The sequence below is a fragment of the Rhinolophus sinicus genome, chromosome 1 (genome assembly GCF_057876585.1).
Source record: "Rhinolophus sinicus isolate RSI-liver-muscle chromosome 1, RSI-T2T, whole genome shotgun sequence".
Classification (NCBI taxonomy): domain Eukaryota; kingdom Metazoa; phylum Chordata; class Mammalia; order Chiroptera; family Rhinolophidae; genus Rhinolophus; species Rhinolophus sinicus.
This window is the reverse complement of record NC_142501.1, coordinates 7,496,321-7,521,480: the sequence shown is the minus strand read 5'-3', so window position 1 is coordinate 7,521,480 and position 25,160 is coordinate 7,496,321. Positions and strand designations below refer to the sequence as shown.

The 25,160-nt window shown below is 55.5% G+C and overlaps 1 protein-coding gene across 3 annotated transcripts; it reads right to left on the bottom strand.

Moving 5' to 3' along the window:
• Positions 1 to 870: 870 nt before the first annotated feature.
• CYB5R3 (cytochrome b5 reductase 3) lies at positions 871 to 25,160 on the bottom strand. 3 transcript variants are annotated; one of them, XM_074326487.2, is made up of 9 exons: positions 24,861 to 25,160; positions 17,396 to 17,527; positions 14,387 to 14,459; positions 13,913 to 14,019; positions 11,503 to 11,632; positions 10,559 to 10,642; positions 10,259 to 10,344; positions 6,645 to 6,744; positions 871 to 2,049 (listed from the first exon to the last, which is right to left on the bottom strand). In XM_074326487.2, exons 1-9 carry the CDS (start codon positions 24,879 to 24,881, stop codon positions 1,877 to 1,879), a joined length of 906 nt encoding a protein of 301 aa, XP_074182588.1. In that variant the 5' UTR covers positions 24,882 to 25,160; the 3' UTR covers positions 871 to 1,876. The 3 variants fall into 3 exon arrangements, with proteins under 3 accessions (XP_074182588.1, XP_074182589.1, XP_019570988.2); XM_074326488.2 differs by lacking the exon at positions 24,861 to 25,160 and adding an exon at positions 22,981 to 23,107; XM_019715429.3 differs by lacking the exon at positions 24,861 to 25,160 and adding an exon at positions 22,682 to 22,761.

Sequence of the window (25,160 nt, the reverse complement as noted above, 5' to 3'; positions counted from 1 at the left end):
CCAGCTCCTTCCTGTCACATCCCACCACAGATGTCGTCTCTGACCATCCGTCATCTGTTCCTTGTCCAGTGCCTTTCTCACTAGCACCCCAGGAGCAAGGGAGGGTGTGTTGGGGCAGCCAAGGCCGAGTCCCCAGCACTTGGAACAGTGCATGAATGGATGCCGGGACTAGTGAACGCCCTTTCCCCTTGGCACCTTCCTTCCACTGGGCAGAGTGACACTGGCCTCACCTCGGGCCGAACTCCAACCCGAAAGCCATTCACTGCCAAGCCTCAGTCTCTCCAGCAGAAAATGAAGTTACTGACTTCTCCCTCTGCTCTCAAGCTGTCAGCAGGAGAAAGCAAAGACACTGGGGACAGGCAGAGTTGCCCAGAGACAGGTCTGGAGACACCTCTAACAAGGTGAGATGACAGGAATAACGTTGGGCTTGAGGGGAGGGTTTAAACGCTGGACTCCCAGTGTCCCGAGCCCCTGGCCCAGCCTTCTGCCTCCAGGAAGCTATTCTAAAAGAAATCATCTGGAAGGAGGGGGAAGATGGCCACTGTTATTTACAAAATTCACAAACCGGAAACAGCCTGTCCAACCACAGGTGGGGACTCGCTACGTGACGAGAGGCAGAGAGCTCATCTGACATTAGGGGAAAAGCAGAGGCCACATGGCAGATCACGTGGTTTCATTAATGTTATCAGTGTTTGCCCCTGGATGTCCGACATTTTTTTTCCTGTGTATACTTTTCTGTACTCTCCAAATTTCCTACAATACAAACACACATCAGAAATAAATGCGAGGCCTTGCGCAGCCCTTTCCTGTCCCCCCTCCCTGCCACCCCCACAGTGACTCAGGTCACAGCCTCAAGGAACCACAGAAGGGTTAATATTAGCAAAGTTTAATTTCAATGTTTTTTTTCTGCTCATAAATGACACTGAAAAAGCCGGTATGCAAGAGGCCAATCCACTGTTGTCTAAAAGCAACATGGAGGCCACTGAAAGTGTCACTCAGACAAGAGGCTCTGCTGAAAATCTCCCCCACGGTGGGGTGCAGGCAGCAGGAGGGGCAGCTATGCGACAGAGGAATAAATAAACATCGTCTTAGCTCTGCCATCAGGGCTGGTGGCCCTGAGGTGCTCGATTGACTGCTGGTTGACAGCTTGGAACCCCCCAAACTGCCCAAACATTTGGGTGTGTTGGGAAAAATGTGGAGGCTGCAGGAGGGCCCCTGTGCCAACGGGAGGGGCCCTCAGTCAGTTCCCCCCTCCCACTCCAGCCCCAGGAGAGCCAAACTCCCAGCTGGCCTGGCCTGCCTGGGCCCTGGGGCAGCCACTCAGCCCCAGAAGCCCCTGCCAAGAGGACTTTTTGGTGGTACCTGTCATGTAGTGTCACGTGCTGACGCCTGTCCTGGCCCAGAGGCAAGTAGTGAGGAGTGGCGGGGGTGGGGGTGGGGGGTCCCTGGCACCTGCAGCTCTGGGCTGACAGTACATTTCCGTTTATTTCCAGACTGTGGTCCACTCTGGCAGGGGATGGGGGTGGGGGGCTGAGTGGGGCATGGTGATGCCAGCCTCGCCCCAGTAGTGTGGGAGGTGCGGGGTGAGGGAGGGACAGGGCCTGGGGCCGGGCATCACTGGTGAGAAGCAGTGAGAACCAGACAGGACCTGCCCTGAAGATGACCCACCTGTAACAGAACTCTGCTCCCAAAGGGTCCCCTTGGGGGCTAGCCCAGCGGGGTGACCACTCAGGCATGGGCAGGCCAGGCTGAATCCAGGACCAAAAATGGGAGATGTGGGGGAAACTGATGTAAAAGAACAATGGCAGGGAGGGGTGGGTGCAGACAGGGCACGTGAGGGCGCAGGGCAGGCGTGTGAGCAGCCAGTGCCCGGCCATCAGAAGGCGAAGCAGCGCTCCTTGGGATGGCCCACGCGGTCCAGGTTGGGCAGGCAGGCGTACTGGATCATGGGCGGGGGTCCGCACATCAGCATCAGCGGCTCCTCCTCCGGGGGCGGAAGGTGGTCCCGGATCATCTCCTCGTTCACGAAGCCCTCGCTGTAGTCCCAGGCTGCGGGCGGGAGACTGGGTGAGCCCCGTGTAGCTGACAACGGTCCAACACCCCTCTCCCCGCTGCTGGGGCTCCTGTGCTGTGACTTCCTCCCACCTTCCAGCAAACACTGAAGAGTGAAGAGGCTGATCCAAGCAAACGCCCACCCTGACGCCTTGCCCTGCCCCAGACTGGCTCACCCAGGACACAAACGCAAGCCCTTCTTGGTTTCCCAGTTTGTAAAGCCTTTCACTTCTCTTTGGCCTCTCAACGGGCCCTCAGAACCACCCTGTGGGTAAACAGGGAGGGGGTTAATGATCCCATTTTATAGATGTGGGAACTGAGGCCCAGAGTATCCAGAATTGAGTTGTCCAAGGTCACACAATGAGGCACGCATACTGCTGGAAGTGAGCTCCAGGTCCACGAGGGCCCCAGGCCGGTGTCCAGCCTCAGGCTGGTCAAGGTGACATTCTCTACTGCCACCCCCTCCACAGGCCCACTGTCTGACTCTGCCCCACCAGGGCAATGGCCCGTGAGGAGCCCCGTCTGGTCCATAGCTGTGTTCCCGGTGCCTAGATAGCTCGGCGCATACCGTGTTTCCCCGAAAATAAGACCTAGCCGGACCATCAGTTCTAAGGCGTCTTTTGGAGCAAAAATTAATATAAGACCGGGTCTTATATAATATAATATAATATAATATAATATAATATAATATAATATAATATAATATAATATAATATATAATACCAGATATAATATAATACCGGGTCTTATATAAGACCCGGTATTATATTATATTATATTATAGTATATTATGTTATATTATATTACATTATATTCATACCTAAGTCTTATATTAATTTTTGCTTCAAAAGATGCATTAGAGCTGATGGTTTGGCTAGGTCTTATTTTCGGGGAAACACAGTAGTAGTTGCTCAATGAATAATGAACAAAGGAATGTGTCCCAAAAAAGCAACTGACGAGCCTGAAAATAGCAAGGCCTGGGCACAGACTGAAGCTCCAGATGCAGTGGCAGTGGCTCCCTGAGTCCTGCCTGCCTCCCTGTCTTGCGCACAAACAAATGCACACAGTGTGTTTCTAGGTTTCACCTGAGATCTGGAACCTTCTTTCATTCCTCCAAGTGACTGACAGTCCCTGTGTGGAGAACCTGGCACCCCGAGGCTGCCAAGGGTTCTAGTCCAACAGGGACCCTCAGGGACTGACCTGCCACAGGGGCTGCTCACAGAGCGGGGACCACCCAGCCTGGGCACACAGTGGGACCAAGGTCTGACAGGAGTCTGACAGGAGAACAGGGCTCTGGCGACTGGGGCCATGTAGGGGCAGAAGAGAGGAACAGGGGACAGAGGCCCACCCTGGCTCCTAATCTGCTGGGCAAACGATCCCTCTATGCCTCAGTTTCCACATCTGTACCCATGGTGCCATCCCACCCACCTCACAGGGTTATGAGGTCCGGGTGAGAGAAGGTCTCCCCGCCTTCCTTCAAATGCATTGCCTAACAAGTGGCCTCCTCTTTTGGATGAGCAAGGAGGGTGACCCAGCGTGAAGCTTGCCTCCCTTCTCGGTCCTTCAGCGTCCAGTTGGGACAAACACTACTTTGATGGCCGTCCAGCTACGGTCCTCTCAAATGACCCCTGCGCCGAGCAGCTCAGCCCCAGAGGGACAAACGGAAGGACCTGCAGATGCCCACCACCCCCTCTGAGTCACCACGGCCATCTCCTGATCCCACTGGGGGTGTCTGACCCCAGGCCAGCCTCTGAGCTCTGGCCATTGGGTGGGGTGACCAGCCAGGCAGCTCCTCCAGCTTGGCTCTGGAGGGGCGATGGGGAATGGTCAGAGAGAAGCCACAAGTAGAGATCCGGAGGGCAGGGCGCAGGGCCGAGCAGGAACGTGGGGAGCAGACGGGAGTGGCAGGAGAAGAGACACAGGGACGCTGCCTCGATCAGAGGTGCCCAGTGCACCGCCAGGACTGGCTGAGGCTGAGGGACGGCTTCGTGCCCTGAGTCCCTCCAGCCTGAACACCCAATTAGCTGGCTTATCTCTGTTTTTCACAATCTGGAAGAGCCTTGTTAAAGCCCTTGACACCAACAGAAACGCAGCTGTGGAAGCCCAAGGATGCCTAGATGGATACCACTCATTGCATCACACCGTGTCCACTCTATCGGGGTCCCCTGGGAGGGGCCAAGACAGCCCCAGCCGGTCTCGGGACCAAGAGGAATCTCCTGTGCTGAGCAATGGAGTATTTCTCTCATGGACACTGAACTAAGTAACTGAGCACATCTCCCTTTTCACTTTGGCTGCTGGGAAGCTCAGAATGATAAGCGCATCCCATCCAGGGCAAGTGAGCATCCTAATCCATGTTTTTGTGCAGACCTCATTCCAGATTCCATTTTATGTCCCTGCCCTTGTTTTTCTCTGACTGCTGCTTTCCATTTGTACAACTCTGACTCACTCTATGAGTCTTTGTAAGCTCCCTAAAATCCCTTCTGGAACAAGGCAGGGAACAGACAACATTTTTATAGCGGGGCAACGGATTGGAAAAAACTGTAAAAAACTGCCTGGGCCTACACTGTATTTGCTAGCAAATGAAATGTGCAAGTATGTAAGACACATCTCAATTTTACAAGAATTTTTAAAGATAGTGTATTTTTCCTTATACGTGTACCGAAGGCAGCTTTGTGGAGACATAAGTCAGCTGCACTTGCCCCATGAGCTGGCCCCTCTACCCTGCTCCTTCGCGTGGCTCCACGGCAGCCACGCTGGCCGGTTACCATTTTTCCTCAACATCCAGAATTTCAGCTTATACCGAACGTTATAGAAATACCTCCACTAACCTTGAATTGTGGGTCAGGGTAATAATACACGTAAGTGTAAAATGATGAGAGACCACTACCCAAACGTACCTCCCTCGGCCGGGACACTGGTTACTGGTAAAACAGTCCCTAGGAGGCGGCACTTTGGTCTTGGCATTGCCATGTGCAACCGCCAGGGGTCAGTGTTTCCCCCCCCCGCCCCCCCCGCCCCCCCCCCCCCCCCCCCCGCCCAGTTGACGGGGCCTTCTATCTGCAAAAGGACGGTCCCACCATGGCCAAGGAGCCTATCCTACCACACTATCAGGGCCTGCAACCGGAACAGAGCTAAACCACCCTCACTTCCCTCCTTCTAATTGAGACGTGGGTACAAGATAAATGTTCTTTTCTTTACCGGAAGAACAAGAGTGGCTCTGACTCCCAGAGCCAGTGGCCCCTGCCCAGCCTCCACTCCTGAACCCCTTGCTGGACTCCACTGTGTCTTTCCTGGGTCTCACTGACAACCAGCTACTCTGCTCTGTAATTTACTAATAAGCCTGTTTCTGTTCATCCCACTAGAACATTAGCCCATGCGGCCACGTGGCTTCATGAACACACAGAGCAGAAGGTGGGACCAGGAGGGAACCTGCCTGGATCAGATGGGCTGGCCCAGGACGGCCGGTCCAACCAAAGGCCTTGGGACACGGCCGTCAGGGGCATCAATCCAGCTGGCCCAGGTATGGCTCTCAGGGGGGAGGCCCAGGACCCGACCTGGTCAACCCAGAAGGGTGGTTCCACTCTTGCGGATGGACCCAGATGACTTAGCTCATGAGATGGGTGCCAGCCCCCAGAGCCTATCTGCTCATTTCTGGGGGAAGCAGAGGGTGGTGTTCCCCACATCGTGCTTGAGTCCCAGGGAACCGTGCGGCTGTGTGAGGAGCGGGAGGCAAAGCAAGGGCAGGGTGGCAAGACACAAATGGTACTACAAGCTGGTGCCCACATGGGTGCTTTGAAAATGTCATTTCTAACATTTAGAAATTTCCCACGAAAATGCAGACCCAGCTCCCCTTAAGAGGTGGAGAGGCCTGGCCCACAAGGCTGTATTGCTCCATAGCAGGACCACTGGGGCAGATAGGGGCTGCCCCTCTGCACAGGACAGATGCTCTCCATTTGCCACAGTCCCCACCACTCCATACAGTCTCCCAACCTGGGAGCAAACTTCAACGGTATTATCCCTTAAGAAGCCTGAGTGCTGCTTTTCTCACAGCGAAGAAGATGGTACTTTTTGTATCCATTTATACCTAAGGCAGCAGAATAAAGCAGTTTAGCTCCCAGAGGGCAAACCCCAGGGCTGATGACCAGAGAGAAGATGCATGTAAAGTGCCTTACAGCGTACAAACTGCAAAGTGGGAACAATCACCCCCCGCACAGGCCCCAGAGACCTGCCCCAAAGTGGCATGGGGTGGAGACCTACTCCACCCAAGGGGAGAAGGCTGGCCTCCTCTGCCCAGCCGGGGGTAGTGCAGCCAGGGGAAGGCCTTGGGCTCTGGAGGAGGAGTCCATGAGTTCAAGTCCCTGCTCCAGTGCTTTCTAGCTGTGTGACATGGGATACTTCCTTCCCCTCTCTTATCCCTCCTTCCTCATCTGTGAGATGGGGTCACACCACCTCCCTCTCACAGGGCCACGGCAAGGGCACGCTCCAAAGGAGACCATGTAAGAAGGCTCAACACCACGCAAGGCTCAGCACAGGTGAGCCGTGGGCCAGCACCGCCAACCCAGTCCGTCCTGCCTGGGACTTCCCTTGCTCACCTTCAGGGGCTTTGTCCACCGTGTACCAGAGCTTGAAGCGCGCAGAATGTTCGTTCCTCAGTTCCTCCAGCTCGGGCCGCAGCAGGATGTCCTTCTCTGTCTGTGGGGGACAGGGCCCAGCCGTCAGGAGGGATGGTGCAGGGAGACTGCGCTTGGAGACATTTGTTGCCGAATGGCTCATCAGCCAGGCCCCCAGTGGGCCACACATTTGACAAAGCTTCCAGGAAAGCAGACTGGCATAGCTCACCCAGACCCCTAAATACACTCACCCCCTTTCTCCTCATCTCGCCTCAAGAGCAGATCAAAGCTGCAGACGAAGATGTTCGTTACAAATGCAGTTTACAAACAGTCTTTAATGTTGTGGGGAAATGTTCCCCATATAATGGGGAGTGGAGAAAACAGAAAACAAACTAAAGATGGGAGCGCTCAACTAGAGAACGGAGGGAAGACACAGGAAGGAAATGTGCCAAACCATTCATCGTGATTATCCCTATGGGGTGGTTATGACACTAAAAATAAATGGTTCAGTAAAAGGATCAGACTTGGGCCGGCCGGTGACTCAGGCGGTTAGAGCTCTGTGCTTGTAACTCCGAAGGCTGCCGGTTCGATTCCCACATGGGCCAGTGGGCTCTCAACCACAAGGCTGCCAGTTCAATCCCTCGAGTCCCGCAAGGGATGGTGGGCTCTGCCCCCTGCAACTAAGATTGAACACTGCACCTTGAGCTGAGCTGCGCCCTCCACAACTAAGATTGAAAGGACAACAACTTGACTTGGAAAAAAAAGGCCTGGAAGTACACACTGTTCCCCAATAAAGTCCTATTCCCCTTTCCCAATAAAATCTTTAAAAAAAAAAAGGAAGGATCAGACTTCACCATCCTCATCCCTCAGACAAGTCTTTATGTTCTGGCTTCTCAGGTTATACATCCCTAAATTAGGAAATACAGACAGCTGGCAGTCCCATATGGCCCTACAGAGTTCAGCCCACTGTCATCTCCTCCAGGAAGCCTTCCCAGACCCTCCAGGGAGTGTGTCAGAGTGTCCACCTTCCTACACCTTTGCCAGCACTGGGTAATAACTGTTTAATCTATGCCAATCAGACTGATGGAAAGTAAATCTCATGTCATTTTTTATTATTAATAAAGAAGTTTGTCACTGGTCTCATCATATCTTCTTACTAGTTGTAAAAACTCTTTTAATATTAAGGATAGTAATTTTTATTGGTGATACATTGTCTGTTGTCTTCCTAGCTATTTATCTTTCTACCTTATTCATGTTTCTCCCCCCATGGGGAGCTTTAATTTTTCAGCAGAGGCCTCCGTCAGTCTTTTCCTCTACAGACTCTCCTTTGGTGTCTTGCTTAGAATGACCATCCTCATTCATTCATTCATTCATTGAACAATACTTCTTGTAAAAATGCTCAACTACTATTTTAAAACTTTTTTTCTTTACATGTACATCTTTAACCTAAAGTTCATTTTTACTAGAAGGTAAAGTAGGGATGTACTTAGTTTTTTCCAAATGTCTAGCGACAAACCCAGCATTCCTTTTCCTGTCTCTCGTCAGGCTTGAGGTGTTACCTCCATCACAAAGTCCCATGTATACATAGGTCTGTTTCTAGGTCAGACTTGTTCAACAGAATGTTCTGCCCTGATGGGAATGTTCTAGATCTGTGTTATCCAATGTGGTAACCACTGCCCACATGTGGCTATGGAACCCACGCAATGTGGCTAATGAGACTGGGAAAGTGAGTTTTTCATTTTATTTAATCTCGGTGAATTTAAATGTAAATAGCCACATGTTCTAGCATATTCCAGCACAATCTAGACTTTCATGTGTTATCCAGAAATGCAGTTAAGTCCAGTAAGCCCAGGTCTCACATGTGGGTCTAGGACCACGTCTAATGTGCCAAGTTTCTCCTTGTTACTCTTCTTTTTCAAAACTTTCTTGGTTGTGCACGTAAGCTTTGTCTTCCAGACCATTGTGCCTTATTTTGTCATATGACAGGGGGGAAACTATCCCATTAGGACTTTATTATTTTATAAAGAACCGACACCTGTCCAAGCACAAGGCGTGCCTCACTGTTACTAACTCTCCCTCAGTGTCCTCTGAAACGTCTTTTAGGTGAGGCTGGGTGTGGAGCCCCTAGTTTTCTTGACACAAGATGGAGGAGGAAGGGAGGGGCACCAAGCTAGCTGCAGCAAGGTGGTGGTTCTCAGAGTGTCGCCTGCAAACCCCTGGGGTTCTGTGAGGTCAAAACGATTTTCATATAATACTAAGACTTTATATGCACTTTTCACTCATGTCCCCTCATGAATGCACAGTGGGACTTCCAGAGGCTACGTGACTTGAGTAACTGAACTGACTGAATGCAGAAACAGATGTGGAATCCAGCTGTTTCTATTAAGCCAGATATTACAAAAGCTTTGCAAAAATGTAAAACAAAACAAAGTCCTCTAAAATACAGTGATTTTTCATAAAATATGCTCTGGTTCGAGTCCTGGTTCTACCACTTCTGTGACACACGTACTATGTCAAGCCCGTCTCTGGGCTTCCGTGTCTTACAAAAGTGGGGCAATTTCACTGCCTTGGCCAACGGGCTAACAGGCACGAAGATGCCCTGTATAGGTGACAGGTGGCTGACAGCCTCCACAAAGACCAACCCAGCACCGCTAAGTGGAACCGCTGCCCGCCCTCCCACCCCACCAGCAGCTTGGGATTTCTGGCTCTTTCCACCCACCCCTGGGCCCAGTCAAGGCCACCTTGGTCAGCCACGGGGCAATTTTATGCAGCCGTGCGGGAGTCCAGGGTCCCATGTCCAAGGACCTCAAACAAGCCCCTCTCCCTCCCTTTGGGTCCGAATAACGGGCCAGACGGACCCCAGGGCAAGCTGACCTGAACTGTATCTGACAGGCGCAAGGAAGGGGTATCTCATCTTGGCTTCCCCCTAAAGGGGCGTCACTTTACAAAATCCACATAATCAGTCCACGAAACATTGAACCAGGAAAGACCCTTGTGATGACTCTGCTTTATCAGCTCATTCCAGCTGAGGGAGCAAAGCCCAGAGGGAAAGTGACTTGTCCAAGGCCACACAGTAGGCCAGAGCAGGCAGGCAGCGGGCGGGGGGAGGAGGACGTATACTCAGGAGTGAGAGAGGCCAGTTCTAAACCCTGTCCCAACACCCCCAGCTCAGGGACCTGGTGCAGATGTGTTCTTGGCACCTCATCTGTGGAAACGGCCTCTGTGTCTCCAGGCTGGCTCCAGCCCAGGCCAGCATTTGCCTATTTCGCTGGTAGGTTCTGAGCTCTGTTCACAGAGGGAGCTTTGAGGTTTAAGCAGCAGCTGGGGAGCAAATCTCAGGTGGGAGGCTGCTCCAGGTGCCTCACCCTTCTCCACCCCCATGTGTCAGGTCAGACACTCTGGGCTCTGGGCTGAAAAGCCCGAACCCCACCAGCGGCTGTAAAGGCAGCCTGTGCACAGAACGTTCAGAGCAACCCTCACATTTTGGGCATCCAGAGCATCTCCACAGAGCCATGTTTACCCTTGAACATGCCCCCCAGGCCCGGCACCCCCTCTCAGCAGGAGCTGGTCTGCACATCTCAGGAACAACCACTGACCTGGTTGGCAAAGAGCAGGTGGCACACAGTGTGGTCGTTACGGTCCTTCATGATGGCACGAATCACCTGCAGCATCGGGGTGATGCCTGCGAAACGGCAACCCCCCCCCCCCCGTGCATAGTGAGCGCCTGCTGCATACACACAGGCAGGCGCCCGGGAGGAGGTGTCCGGACCACCGGGCCTGGGTCCCGGACCTCGGGGGGGCTAACGATCGCTCGGAGTTGTGCTGTTCCATGCCCCGACGCCCACCCATGACATTCGCTCGCTGGGGCCTCTGTGAGAGGCTCCAGGTCCACATACCCGTTCCTCCAGCAATCATGCCAACAGACTTCACCGTCCTGATGACAGGGCTGGACTTCTTGTCTGGACGGATGGCAAACTTTCCTGGGGAGAGGAGCAGGGGTGAGGCCCAGCTCCCAAACATGCCATGTTTCGGGTCGGATGGGCTGGAGAACCTGCCCCTGCTTTGGGGCCCGAGATCCAGGCAGCCCCCCTCCAAGCCCAGCCAGTTATGCTGAGGGAGCGGATGGGAAGGTGGTACCAGGACCAACTCAAGTGCCACAAGGAGCTCAAGGATGAGAGCCTCATGCAGACGGCACGCGGAGCAGTGCAGAGGCTGGCGGGCAGGAGGCGTCCCAGCACAACCCTTTTGCCTGTTTTCAGCCAAACGGGCTAGTCGGTGGGCAGGATTTGGTCCCCAAAGGCAGCCAGTTTGCAACCCCTGCACTGGCCAACTTATCCCCTATACAGCTGAGGCCCTGGAGAGGCGGCAGCTTGCCTAAGAAGTCCCCCATCTGGGGCGACCGGATGGCTCAGTTGGTTAGATCAACAATAAGGCTGCCAGTTCAATTCCCGCATGGGATGGTGGGCTGCGCCCCCTGCAACTAAGATTGAAAACGGCAACCGGACTTGGTGCTGAGCTGCACCCTCCACAACTAGACTGAAAGACAATGACTTGGAGCTGATGGGCCCTGGAGAAACACACAGTCCCCCAATAATCCCCAATAAAATTTATAAAAAAAAAAAAAAAAGAAGTCAGCAAGGCTCCTAATACCAGCACGGATCAGGGAGCTGTGTTCTACACAACTAGACTGAGAAGCAACGGCTTAAACTGGAGTGGGGGAGGAAGGCGGAAAAAGGGGGGGGAAATAATAAGTCACCCATCCAGAGAGCAGCAGAGTCGGGCCCTGCACCCAGCATTCACCGCGCCTGCTGGGTCATCAGGGGAATGCAACTCGACTCACCTTTGCCCTGATAGACCAGCAGGCCGTTCGGGCCCCGGAACTCAATGGTATCTCCAATAGCCATGCTTTCCAGGTACTGAGACATCTTCCCTCCGGCGGGAAACTTGGGATGGGTGTCTTTGAAGTAAACCTGCAAGACACACGCACAGTCCTGTGCCTGGTTCCCAGCATTGCAGGGGTGAGCTCTGGGCCACAGCGGGCAGGAAGCGCCTCCTAGCGGCTCCGCTGCAGCCTGTGTGCGGCCTCCTCCTGCAGAGCCCCAGCCACCATCAAAACTTACCCGTGTGCGCCATACCCCAGGAGTCTGCCCTCCCCCAGCGGGGCCTGGAACACAAGGCGTCAGCCTGGTGTATACAAGGCAACCGACTCCAGGGCTTGATTTGCTGTATAAACATCTGCCATAACCCCCTCAAGCCCCCTTCCCAACGGGAGACTCTGACTGCTGTCAGTCAGCACAGTAAAGGCTAAAGGCTTGGGAAGGCGGCTCAGCCACCCCCTCCTGAAGGATGTTCAGTTCTTTCCATTCTGTGCTGTCATAAAAACATCACTCTTGGAGCAACTTCCTGCCCTGTGCCCTTTGGGATTTCAGCTTTGGAAAAGACGAAGTGCTGCAACCCTCATACAGAGAGATGGGGTGACAGGAAGAGCAGGTCAGCCTGCCCAGAGCAGGGATGGCTGCACGGCGGGTGCGTTTGCACTGGGCCTTGAAGGGCAAGCAGGAGTGATGGGCAGAGAAGGGCAGCTGAGGAGGGACAGTGTGTGCAGAGACCGCGTGGCCTGAAAGGGCTGGGCCTCAGGGAGGGAGACGAGCTCGACGTGGCGACAGCACAGGGGATGTGTCGGGGAAGTGCAAGGAGACGGAGGCAGTCAGAGCACACTGTGTGCCAGGCCAGGGCTCTGACCTTTGACCTGTGCCCCAGGCCAGTGAGGGCTGGCAAGGTCTCCAAGCCAGGAGGTCACAGTGAGGTTCTCATCCTTTCCTTGAATCCCAGCGTGTTCTCCACATCTAGCTGGAGTGATTTCAACGAGAACAGATGCCTCAACGAGAACCCGCACCGCCTTCCCTTTGCTTCTGGGCAAAGCCCCAAACCTTCCCAGGGCCTCCAAAGCCCTGCCTGGCCCCGCCGACCGCTCCCACCTCTACCCCACTGAGCCACTGCCCTACCTGTGTCTACTTCTGACTTCAGAGCCTTTGCACCTGGAAGGTCCTTTCCTCCCTCTTCACCGGGTGGCTGCCTCCTCACCTGCCAGATCTCACCTCATCACTGCCTTCTCAGGGAGCAGCTCTCATCCCCCCACCCCCGCCCCGGGCCTGGTGCCCATTCCAGGTGCTCAGACCCGTGTGCTTGTCCCTGGAGGAAGCACTGACCTCTGTGAGATGTGTTCAGTGTCTGCTCTCCAGCCAAAGACAGGCTCGGAGGCCAAGCCTGGGTACCCAGCATAGGTCTAAATGACACCAAGCTGAGAAGGGACCCAGGCCAGAACCAGGAGGGACAGGCCCAGCTCCCTTCCTTCCCTCACAGACCCAGCGCCTTCCCCAGGACTCAGCAGGCGGCTCTGCCTCTGTCCCTCTACTCAGAAATGACCAGTGAGGGGGGTCCTGGGGCCCCACGCAGTGGAGTTAGGACAGTAAGCCTGGCCCGCAGGGGGCCGAGCCAGGGTGGCCATGGGGGTTTGGGCCTTGACTGGGGACGGCCTGACACCCACACCCACCAGCCTGGGCTGGTTTGCATCTGTTGGCTGTGTAATCCGAGAACATAGGTCATTGCTACAAAGCTTGTGTTTCTAATTTTCATAAAAACGTCCCATGCTGCAGTTGTCATTTCTGTGTACTCGGCACAATGTTTTTACGATCCTGGATAGTTATTCTGTGTCTCTGTGGTCTGTACCTCTAACGGCTGCATCTTCTCCCCAGCTCGTGATGGGTCCCAGAAACCCCTCACCCCAGCTCCGCAGACGATGCCCCATGAGCTCCTCACACCGTACCCCTAGTGAGTTTGTGGATGTTTCTGAGGGAAACACGCTCAGGAAAGGACCTGTGGGTCACAGAGCTCATGTGACCAAATGCAGTGGAGCGGCGCCCCAACCACCACGCAGGCGCCCAGCTCTGAGCAGGAAGGTGAGCTCTGTCCAGCCAGAGGGCCTTCCCGGTTCCTCTTCTGCAGATGAGCTGTCTTGCATGACGACGCTCAGTCTGAGCCCCAGCCTTGGCCCTCTGCTGAGACCTGAGACCTGAGACCCCGACACATGGCTTTTGCTGGAAAACTACAGTTTGCCTGTCACTCAGAAATCAGGCACAGGGAGCCTTGGGCCTTCAGAGCCCAGGCTCTGAAGGGGACATGGGCTCCCTGGACGTTTGGTTGTGACATGGACATCCCTGCCCTGCATGGTCACACGAGCAAGACCTCACCTTGATGACCAGGTCCACAAATCCCTTGTCGTCATCGCTGGAGACGGGCGTGTAGGGCCGAATGACGAGGTTTCCATCGATCCGAGCCGAGAGGTAGATGTGCTGGCCTGCAGGACGGGGAGGGGTGACCCTGGGTCAGGGACTGTCCCTTCAGGGTCCGCTGGGTCTTGTCAAGCCACTGCCTTGTGCCCCGTGCCCGCCCAAAGCCTAGCCTGGCTCGGCTCCCGCTGCCCTCTTCCTGCCCCTCAGGGAGTCCTGTCCTGTCCCAGCATCCTGCCACCACACCTTTGCTTGGGCAGGTGCCACTGCCAGGGACACCAGGGCACTTCCCCTTTCATTCTAACACTTACGTTTGAAGGCCCAGGGTGGCTGTCACCTCCTCCTTGAAGCTTTCCTTGCTGTCCCTAGCTGAAGTACAAAGTTCCTACCTCTCTAGCACCCAGCTCCATCTGGGCTGGGTTGGGGCACACTTACCAATAGGGAGGCCCAGGATGTGCTCGGGCGATGGCAGCGCGAAGCGGAACCGCCGGGTGTCATGGCTGATGACCTGCAAAAGGGCCCGAGATGTTGGACAGCACCCAGGGCAGAGGGGCCACCACATCTCAGTGTCCCCCATCACTGAGAGAAGTGACACTGATGCCCACCGCATGTCGACACACAACCTGCCCGCACGTGTGTGAGGGCAGAGGGCAGGCAACGCTGGCCCAGAGCAGGGGAGTGACCCGCCCAGGGCCACACAGCAAAGTGGTCAGAGCAGCAAGTGTACTCAGGACCCCAAAGGGAAGCTGTCAGATGTCCCAGAAAATTCCAGGGGCAGGCGGGAAGGATCCACCTCTGCCATCAGTTTGAGCAGCGTCCTGGGGTGGCAGGATGAACATGGGGACTGGGCTGGCAAACTAGGGGAAGAGCTGAGACAACGCCCGACGTGCCCAGGCCTAGCCTCAAGGGAGGGTCTTTAGAAATCACTACACTCAAAGCCACCAGAGAACCAGGGCAGCCATGACGTGGCTGGATGCACAAGGCAGGAGGTGTGGCTGTCTGGGAGGTCACTGGGGCTGGCCAGGGCCAAGAGCCCAAAGCCAGGCCACCACCCTGCACAGGGTGGGCACCCAGGGTCTGGTCCATGGGTGGGACGGTGGCAGACATTTCTCCTCTAGGGTGGGGTGGAAACTGGTAGAGAGGAAGGAACTGGGATTAAAGCCCCAGGATACCCACTAAGTGGTCTTAAACCAAGGCCAGAGAAGCTGTGGTCAGAGCTGGGAACTGACCCCAGCACCCTGACTCCTGACTTGGGCTCCGGCAGGCCGGCCCCTCTGGGGTCTCCCCTGCACCTGGTAGAGCCAGGAGGGTGGGTGTGGAGGGGCAGCTCGGAAGGCAGGCAGCTGTCCAATATATGTTCACATAAGGCTAGATGAAATAGCGAGTGGACAGTGTCCTCAGTCGGAACGGGGGACACAGATTTCTCCAAAGGGACAGTATCACTCTGAGCACCCCTGAAGTATGCGAGCAGAGGCAGACGGCCTGGATCTTGGGAAAGACGGTGCCCAGCCACCACTCAGGACACAGGTTTGTTAGCAGCAGACGGGCCTCTGTCCCAGCAACACGAGCCTGAAGCTGCCTCCCCCAGAAGCCTTTGCACTCTGGGCAAACGGAGTCCCAGGGCCTCCCGGGGGGCAGATTCCAGCATTATTGACTGGTCCCGGGGCTCAAGGTCAGAAACCCACACGCCAGACAATTTTTGGAGGAAGAAGAGAAATGAGGGAAAGACACTGATAATTATTGTGCTGGACGACCTCCGGCAGGGCACAGCATGGCGCTGGCATCCAGGAGGCTGCTGGCCATCAGGATCTGAGCAGTGGGCTCTCAGAGCTCTGGAGGACCTTGTGATCACCTGGTCCAGTCCAGTTCAGAGAGGGAGGGCAGGCAGCAGGGGCCTGGCCCGGGCCCGTGGCGGAGCACAGCACAAGTATAAAAAGCAGACCCACCTGCTGACCCTGCAAAGCCACCATTAGGCTACAATCGGGGGGGGGGGGGGGGCAGATTTAACTGCTAGGACGTTTGCCACATGTGCAAAGGGGACTGGATGTCCATTGTGACATCCCTATGATGAAACACTAGACAACCGTCAAAAAATAAGGAATCAGCTTTGCGTTAAACATGAAAAAATGTCCATGTTACATGGCTGGGTAAAAAAATCAGACTATTGAAAAAGAGAAATTCGGTATATACACTCCTAAACCTCCACTCATCATGTACATATGAACGTGACACCCAGAAAAGGCTCATGCTGACCCCTGAATGGGACCCTCTGCATGGAGCGCAGGGGTGGGGGGGTGGGCAGGATGGGGGAGGGGATCATTCACACTTCAAAAACAGAATTTTTATAGTGAGCACATATAAATTATACATTAACTTCTGGAATTAAAAAGCAACAAGGAAAATGAATTTTAAAAAGATTTCAAATCATTATGATTTCATTTTTATAAGAAAAAGATGTGTATGAAACATATTGAAAGGATAAGTGTGCCCTCATTTGGGAGGGGGTGACTTTCTGGGGGATTTTTTTGCCTCTCTCTGGCTTTTAGCTCTTCTGTGAACTCCTGGTACAATTATAGACACACATGCCATCAGTCACAGGAAACCCCAGGTCTGTGCCCGGTAGATTTGCGACTCGTGTGAGGCCCGGAGCCTTGGACAGGGGACTTTCTCTGCTCCACGACCCAGTTTTCCCTGCCACACTTTTCCTGAGGTGACTGCCGAAAGGGCTTTGATAGGGGAGAGTAAGGAAGAAAGCAGCCTTTAGGGGCACAGGACAAAGGAGGGAGAAGGTGGTTTAAATCGTGATCAAAAGTTTGAAAAGGAAAACATCAAACCAGGTGACAGGAGGGAGCCTCTCGGAGGGGCGGATGGAGCCACCAGTGAGCTCAGATCATGCAGGGAACCCACACAGATGTAACAAGCCAGACCCTGAGCAGATGACCCTGGGAGGTGGGGGTGTCGGACAGGGGAGGGGCAGGAGGAGGGAAGGCGTCCTTATCTTCCAGGAAGGGGCCGTGGGATGAGAGGCACCCAGGACCTCCAGGAGGCCCGAGCCTGAGTCCTGGTTCTACTTCTAGTTTACCATGTGACCTGAATGCCCCCCACTCCTCTCTTGCCCTCTGTTTTCACACCTATTAAATGGGTGCTTAGACCCCAAAGTCTGAGGGGTCCCTCCTGCTCCGACCTTCTATGGGATATGAGTGTGGCTCAGAGAATGCGCTCTGTGCTCAGAGACCTGGGTTCGAATCCTCGGATACTTTCTGGTAGCCACAGAAATGGACATCGCCTTGTTTTACCCATCAGTAAAATGAGCAGATAATAGGACCAACTTCAGAGGGGGCCATGTCCTGAGCACATAGTCGGTGCCTGGGAAATGCTGTGACGCTGACAAGTAGGTGCCTCTGCTGCCCACACCCTGTGACCCCGGAGGGGCCTGGCACTCACCTCCTTGTCGACGAGCCGCAGTGGGTACTTGATGTCTGGGCTCTCGAGGGTAATGGCCGGGGTGGAACGCTGAAACATCTTCATGAGCAGGTTGTAGAGGAACCAGACTGGGGAGAGGACCACATGGCCCAACTGAAACAACAGGGACAGACCCACAAGGTCAGAGGGGGCATGCGGAGGGGCCTGCCACCTGCCCTGCCCTCAAACACACCAGCTGGTTCACACCTCCAGGCCTCTGCTCTTGCTGTCCCCTGTCGGGAATGCCCTCTCCTCACCATCCTCATCCCGGGAACCCAGCATGCATTTTGGAGCCAGCTGGGAGAAGTTATAAAAACCAGACTCCTGAAACCCATCACTGCGTTACTGAGTCCATTTCCCCTGAGGAATGGGGACGAAGAAAGCTACATAACTGAGCATGTATCTGTTTTCACTTTGGCTGCCAAGAAGCTCAGAGTAAAGCTCACAAGTGACCGTGCGCTTATTCTTGAGCGCTGTTCTCCCTCCCTCCCTTTCATCCTTTAATCAATTTCTCTGCTATTCAGCTCCATTTAGACAAACAGACAAACCCCTGAACTCTGGGGTTCTGCCTTCAGAGGCAGCTAAAGCACTGAGCTGGGCACTGGAAAGCTCTGCTCCCTGCTGGCTGTGTGACCTTGGGCAAATCCCTTCCCCTCTCTGAACTTAACTGAACGAGGTGATCTTCAAGGTCCCCGGAAGCTCCAAGAGGTTCTGCTCAACACCACGCTGAGCCCCACCCAGGCCTTAACCTCATGGCAACTCTATGAGGTGGATACTGTCATCACAACATGGCAACTCTGTGAGGTGGATACTGTCATCACCATCACTTTACAGGTGAGGAAACAGATCAGAGAGGTGAAGCAACTCCTCCAAGTCACATAGCTGGCAGGTGGGAGCTGCAGTTCAAACCTGAGTCCACCTGCCTCCCCAGTCAGCCTTAAACATCAGGCCCACGCACACCCTGCGTGGCCCTGACAGGCTCCTTCTTGCCAGCCTCCCGCCTTCTACATCTCAGTCTCACAAAGACCCCAAGGAGTGGTTTGGATTTTTTTAAAAACAAAGAAAACCCCAAACCTATGGCAGGGCAACACTGCTCAGGATTACCTGGAGAGGACACCCTTGCAAAGAAAGACAACTGGCCTCCTGCCCTTTCTAGCTGTTTTTGTCTGCAGGCAGATCACTTAGCCTCTCTGAGCTCAGTTTCTCCATCTGTGAAATGGGGATCATGAGCCTACTCCTTGGGTCGAGAAAGTGGAAATAAGCCCTGGAAAGAGCCTACCCGGGGCCGGCCCCCAGCAAGCCCTTGACTCTCCAGGGCGTGTGCTGTACAGCAGCCACCCCTTGGCCATCCAGAAGTCGGTCCTGAGCAGCCTCCACTATCTGGACAAGCGAGACTCACGGCCGAATCGTGCGGCTCCGGACACGCTGTGAGAAGGGCTCAGCAGTGGCCTGTGGGCTTCCTTTAGAAGCACCAACTTGCCTCTAACCACGAGGAAACACTGGGGGCCATTCTCCAGAATAAATAGCCACGACTCTTCAAAATGTCAAGGCCACAAACCACAAAGAAAGGCTGGCAACTGGTCCAGATTAAAGGAGGCTCTGAAGGTTGAATGGTGGCCTCCTACATCTACCCAGATCCTGGGGGTGGGATCTCATCTGGAAAAAGGGTCTTTGCTGATGTACCTAAACCAAGGATTTGAGATGAGATCAGCCTGGATTATCCCGGGGCGGGGCTAAACCCCATGACAAGTGTCCTTATGAGAGAGGACGGAGAAGACTCAGAGAAGGCCATGTGAAAACAGGCAGACGGGGGAGATGCAGCCACAGGCCCAGGAAGCAGGAAGAGGCAGGCAGGACCCTCCTCTCAACCTCCGGCCCGGCCCACACCTTGATTTCGGACTTCTGGCCTCCAGAACCGTGAGAGAGTTTCTGTTTTATGCCTCCTAGTTTGTGGTAATTTTCACACAGCCTTAGAAACTAATACAGAGGCCAAAGAGATGGGACAACTGAATGCAGTGTGTGGTTTTGGATTAGATCCTGGGCCGGGAAAAAGCAATTATGAAGGACAAAACTGAGACAATGGGAAAACACGAAATCAGGCCCAAGGATCAGACAACACTGTATTTCAATGTTACGGTCACCATTTGCTCGTTGGCCTGTGGTTAGACAAAAAAATGTCCTGCTTCTTAGGAGAAAGACCCTGAAGTAGTTAGGGGCAAAGGGCCACCATATCTATAACTTACTCTCAAACAGTTAAAAAAATATATACACACACACAATAAAGCCAACAGGATATGTTAACACTTGGTGCGTCTGGGGGAAGAGTCTACAAGAGCTCTTTGTACCTTCTTGCAAATTTACTGGAAGCCTGAAATTATTTCAAAATAAAAAATGGGGTGGTATAGGGAAAGACCCCTCTAGTGGTTCAAATAGCGAGGCTGAGACCCAAAAGTTCAGAAAACACTGGTGCTCAAGAAAGCTGTTTCACAGCCAGTTCGCTCACCACCCCCGACACCTCCCCGACTTTAATCCTCTCAGCAAATGACAGTGTGCCTTCTTCTTATCAGAATCCTGCAAGTTCCCCTTTTTGCCTTGGTCGCCAGGAAGCTTAGAGTCAATATCCTTGCCTCCATGGGGGCCTCTCTGCTTCCTCTGTGGGGTTCCTGAGGTAGCGTGTTCTGCAGAACACAGACCTGGAAGAGGCCCTGCCCCACTGAGGCTGGGGAGATGATCTTCACCTCTCAGGGCCCAGTCCCTCTGCTTTCTGGAAGCCCTGCCAGGAGCCTCCACTCTCTGTCAGCCTCGGGGAAGGCGCTCCAGCTGAGCACCCGAGGACCTCTCAGTCTCGGCGCTCTCTTCTACAGAAGGAAGGTGACTGCCCATCTCCTAGGGGAGCTGGGATAAGAGATGAGATGGGGGTGGCCCAGGTCACAGGGGGGTCTATAACCTGGGGGTTGTGGGTGCACACAGGACCTTTTTCTGCCACCAGCATGGGGCCACTACCACCTGGGAGTTGGAACACCCAAGTGAAGCAAGGGCAGAGGCACCACGATCTCACGCAAGGCCCAGCGGCTACTCCCCAAACCGGCGCAGTGGCTTCAAGTGGCTGCGGCTGCAGTTACAGGCCCTTTGTTGGCTCAGAACAATGGCCTCTCCCAGGCAGGGCCTCCAGGCTGGGAGCAGCTGGGTTCTTGCCCACAGGGCCCGTCTGGGACGGATGGGTCTAAAGGGAAGGCTGGTGGGAGCTGGCCCAGACTCCCTCCCTGCCTAGGGCCACCTGCCCAGTTAATGAGCACCTGCCATGTTCCAGACACCATGTGGCATTTCACCCATCCTGGGTCTCATTGACGGCCCTGGTTAGCAGCCCTGGTTACGGTCCCAGCTCAGGAATTCACAAGAGACTCTCACCTCACCAGGCCCCACCTTCCTCAAGATGCGGACGGTCCCATCCAGGGCTGGGGAGGAAATGAGGCAGGAAAAGGCCATGCACGGAGCAAATGTGGTCCACGTCCCCAAGCTCGCACTGCTCCAGGTGTGGGACATGAGTTCCCTCAGATAATCCTCCCTTTAACCCTAGACTATAGTTACAGATAAGGAAACCGAGGCCCAGAGAGGGTCAGTAACCCGATTCATACCAAAGCCAACTCTCCGAGGACCACACTCAAGACAAGTGATACTATTGTCCCTGTTTCTCAGAGAGATTAAGTGACTTGCCCGTGGTCATGCAACAAGTCAGGGGTGGAGCCAGGACTCAACCCCAGGCCTGTCTAGCCCGAAGTATGGCCTCTCCAGAGTCACCTCCCAGGACAGGTGCCCTCTGTGTCCCAGAGCCCACAGCCCAAATTCCCCATGCGCTCCCCACCACAATCCGATATCCTGCCTCCCGCAGTGAGGCCCCAACTGCTCAAACCGACAGGCTGCTCTATCCCTTCCTCTAACACCCCCATGGCTCCCCACTGCCTGCACTTGGGCCCTTATGGTGCGGCCACGATCCCTTCTTGCCTCAGGCCTTTGCATATTCTCCCTTCTGCTCCAATGCCCTTCCTCTTCCCCCAGCAAACTCCTGTTCATCCTTCAGAACCCAGATCAAATGTCCAATCTTCCATGACTGGCACCTCCCCAGCTAATCAGGCTGTCAGCAGACTTCCACAGTCCCCGCCCCATTCTGTCCACTCCCTGGGGGTGGGGACTATTCTGATGATTCCTTTGCTACAAACCCCTCCCATGTCAATCAGAGAAGCCACATCCACAGCAAACATTGTTTAGGGAAAAGTTGTGTGAAGTTACAGTCGCAGGAAATCACCATTGTTGGAGCCCTGGAAATGAACTTACATGGCATTGAGAGCCAGGAGTCCACGCACTGAGCCCAACACCACACGGCCACTCTGTGCCCACGGACACCATATGGCCATGGAGAGAGCAGAGGAGGACTTCGTACCAGTACATATTCCTACCTGGGGAGGCAGGTGTGGGGAGACCCTCACTGTCAGTCGGTCCTTCAGGCCCACAAACCCCAGCGGGCACACCTGCCAGGGCGCGTGCTAGATGCAGGAGACACAGGCCAGGGGACCCTGCCCCTGAGGCGCTCACGCCAATGGAGGAGACAGACACGGGCAAAGAAAAGGGTGCAGTGGAGGGGCGAAGGCTTTGTCTCCAGAAAGTTGAAGGCTTTACAGGACGGACGCACAAGGGGTGGGGATGCCCTGTTCCCACCACCAGGGACAGAACAGGCTCTGTACACCCCTCTCTCTCTACAGGACCACACCCACTCCTGCAAGCAGTCGGCAGAGTAAACAGGAGGCAGATGGCGGAGGCCAAGGCCTCACCCCAGCTCTCCTTAGCTGTGCTGCTTGTACACACACACACACACATTCACCTCATCCCAGCCACCCAGGGGGTCTGGAAAACAGCTGCTTTCCAGACCTTGACCTGATGCTCTGCAGGCTGTGCTCTATCCCACCAAGGAAGCCACCATCTGCCTTTCCTCACTTCTGATAACACAGGAGAGAGAGAGGGAAATGGGTGCCAGAGTCCCAGAATGTCTCCTGGGGGCCCCCAGCTCACCTACCACAGCTGAGGGGCTGGGTAACCCTGCTTCCCTTCACCGGGAGCCCTGCGCAGCCGCTCACCTCACCCCCGGGAGTTCCCCACTGGGACCGTGGCATCCACTCTGCCCAGGTCAGGTCGGGCTGGACAGAGGGATCTGCCAGGACTCCCCACCTGGCAGAACCAATCCTCCCAGTGCCAGCTCCTTGTGCTGAGGCTTACCTGACTGCTGCCTGCCTGCCAGCTGTCCTGCTGGGATCTGAGCAGCCACTTCCCTCTTGGGAAATGGGTGGAAGTGGGAGGGAGTGGAGGAAGTTCTATGGGTGGAGGGGTTCCTGATTTGCAATTGCGGGACAGGGAACCCAGGAGGAGGGGCAGGTGGACAGCAGAGCCGCCCTCTGCAGGGGAGACACGGCCCTGCTTCCCAGGGGCCACAGGTGAGGCACAGAGCTGCCAGAGGCAGAGGAAAAGCTTGGACTCTACCTGTGGCGGTGGTCTGTCAGGGCCCACTGAATACTCACGACTGCGCTAGAGGCTGGAGAGCCACAGTCCAGGACGGCAGGTCAAGCCCCAATGTTTCCCCCAGCTGGCTGGTAAACTCAAGTGTCAACCCCTATGCCGGGCCCTCCGGAGTGTGGGAGGAGGCCTCCCTCGGAGTCTGCATGTGCCAGATAAGATGCCTGCTGTGCCAGCCCGAGCTGGCCTCCCACAGACTGCATGGAGCCCTTGCGCAAAGCAGCCTGGCTGGGGTCCGCTGTGGGTCTTCTGGACCCAGCGGGGACCCAGCAGGGCCTACCTTATGGACAGATGAGGTATCCTGACCCCCAAACAGGGCTCTGCCCCTCACAGAACGGAGCTACCAAGGAGCTTTGGCTGTTCAACAACAATATATAGAGCAGTCGCCTGCTGGGAACACGGTGACAAATCCAACCATCGCTGGCTAGAAGGTGAGAAGCACCATGGGAAAAGAGCAGTGGTGGGAGTCAGAGGGCTGAGTAACGAAGAAGGAAGGTGATTTCTGGGAACATGGTCGGGATGTTACGTTTGCGGGGGTGATGCCCACATGTTCGCCTTGAGCAAGGCTGCCCCTTGGTCTGAACATCCAGAGTGCTGGGCGGGGCCACACGTTCCTGAGTAAACAGCCAGGCCAAGCAGCCTGGAGGAGCCTCACAGACTCAGAGGGAGAACACAGGCGCCCTCCAAGTCCAAAGGCTCTGCGGTAGAGGTGAAGGCGCCGGGCCTAATCTTCCCAGTACCAGCCTCCCCTCACCCAGCCAGCACTAGGGGGCCAGAGTGCGTGTGGGTGGGGGACTGGCCTCTGGCTACAGCTCCCAGCCCAGCCACTGTGGCTTTGAGAAATCCAAGAGAGGAGGTGGGCCGGGGGCAGAGAAGGGCAGCCCTGGACCCACCCAAAAGTGACAGCAGGACAGTGGACTTTGGAGCCCCACAAATCAGGCTCGGCCACAGGTCACTGGCCAAGTCTGAACTGGATTTCTACATCTGTACAATGGCCAGAAGCATGGGCCTCCCAAGTCTGTTAGGTTACCAGCACAGCTTTGGGGGTTAATGGGAGAAGGGCCCAGTGGTTGTCGGTGTTGCTAAAAGATGCCTAAAAGCCCTGCAACCCAGGGACATCACACGCACACACACACACACACACACACACTCACACACATTCACAGATACACACATTCACATTCTAACACGACTCCCACGCCCACACACCTGCTCATTCGGTCACACATATTCAATCTCATTTAGTCTCATCCCCCGCCACACATACACACTCATGCACACTCACACTTCACACCCACACACAAGTCACCCTTCATAGTCACAGTGACACATATGCACTCTCACAAGCTCATGTGCATTCATTCATACAGATAAACTCAAGTTCACACTGCACACATTCACACTTGCTCAGCCACCCTCTCACAAGTCACGGTCACTCATTCACAGTCACACGTCACACACACTGTCAGAGTCGCACACAAACTTTCCCAGTCACAGACATTCTCACACTCGCGCGCGCACGCACACTCCTCTGCTCCACTCCCGGACCCGCAGGGACGAGGGCGGTGGGCGGGGCCGCCTCTGGGTGCCAGCCTCTCGCACGCTCCCGGGGCAGGAGGGCTGGGTCCCGCCCGCGACAGAGGCCAGGGCGTGAGTCACGGCGGCCACGACCACACCCGGCCCGGGGTGGGGTGGGGCGGGGTGCCGCGGGACGGGGTGCGGCTGGGTGGGGTCCCGCACGCCCGCCGCCCCGGCCCCCGCGTCCAGGCCCCGCCATCCCGTCCCTCGAGACCGGGTCGCAGTCGGCGCCGCCCGAGCCGAGGCCTCAGGACCGGCCGGACCGTAGCGACGCCGAGCCCCGCGCCCGGCGCCCCTCGCCGCCTACCGTGCTCAGCTGGGCCCCCATGGTGGCGCCGCACTGCGCTCGCTCAGTCGCCGCCGCCGCCTCCGCTGCTGCCGAGACAGTCGGGCCGCCGCGCCCAGGGCCCGCCCCGTGGCCGCGTCACCCTCGGAGGAGGGCGGAACCCAGAGGGGCCCAGTCCGGGCGCGGGGGCGGGAGGCCGAGCTCTGGGCCCCGCCCCGCAGGCGTCAGTTTGCGGGGAAACAGCGGTGTGGGGCACCCCGCGCACCCCGCGCACCGCGCGCCCGCGGCGGGGCCCCGGCCTGCTGTGTGGCGTCGGGTGGG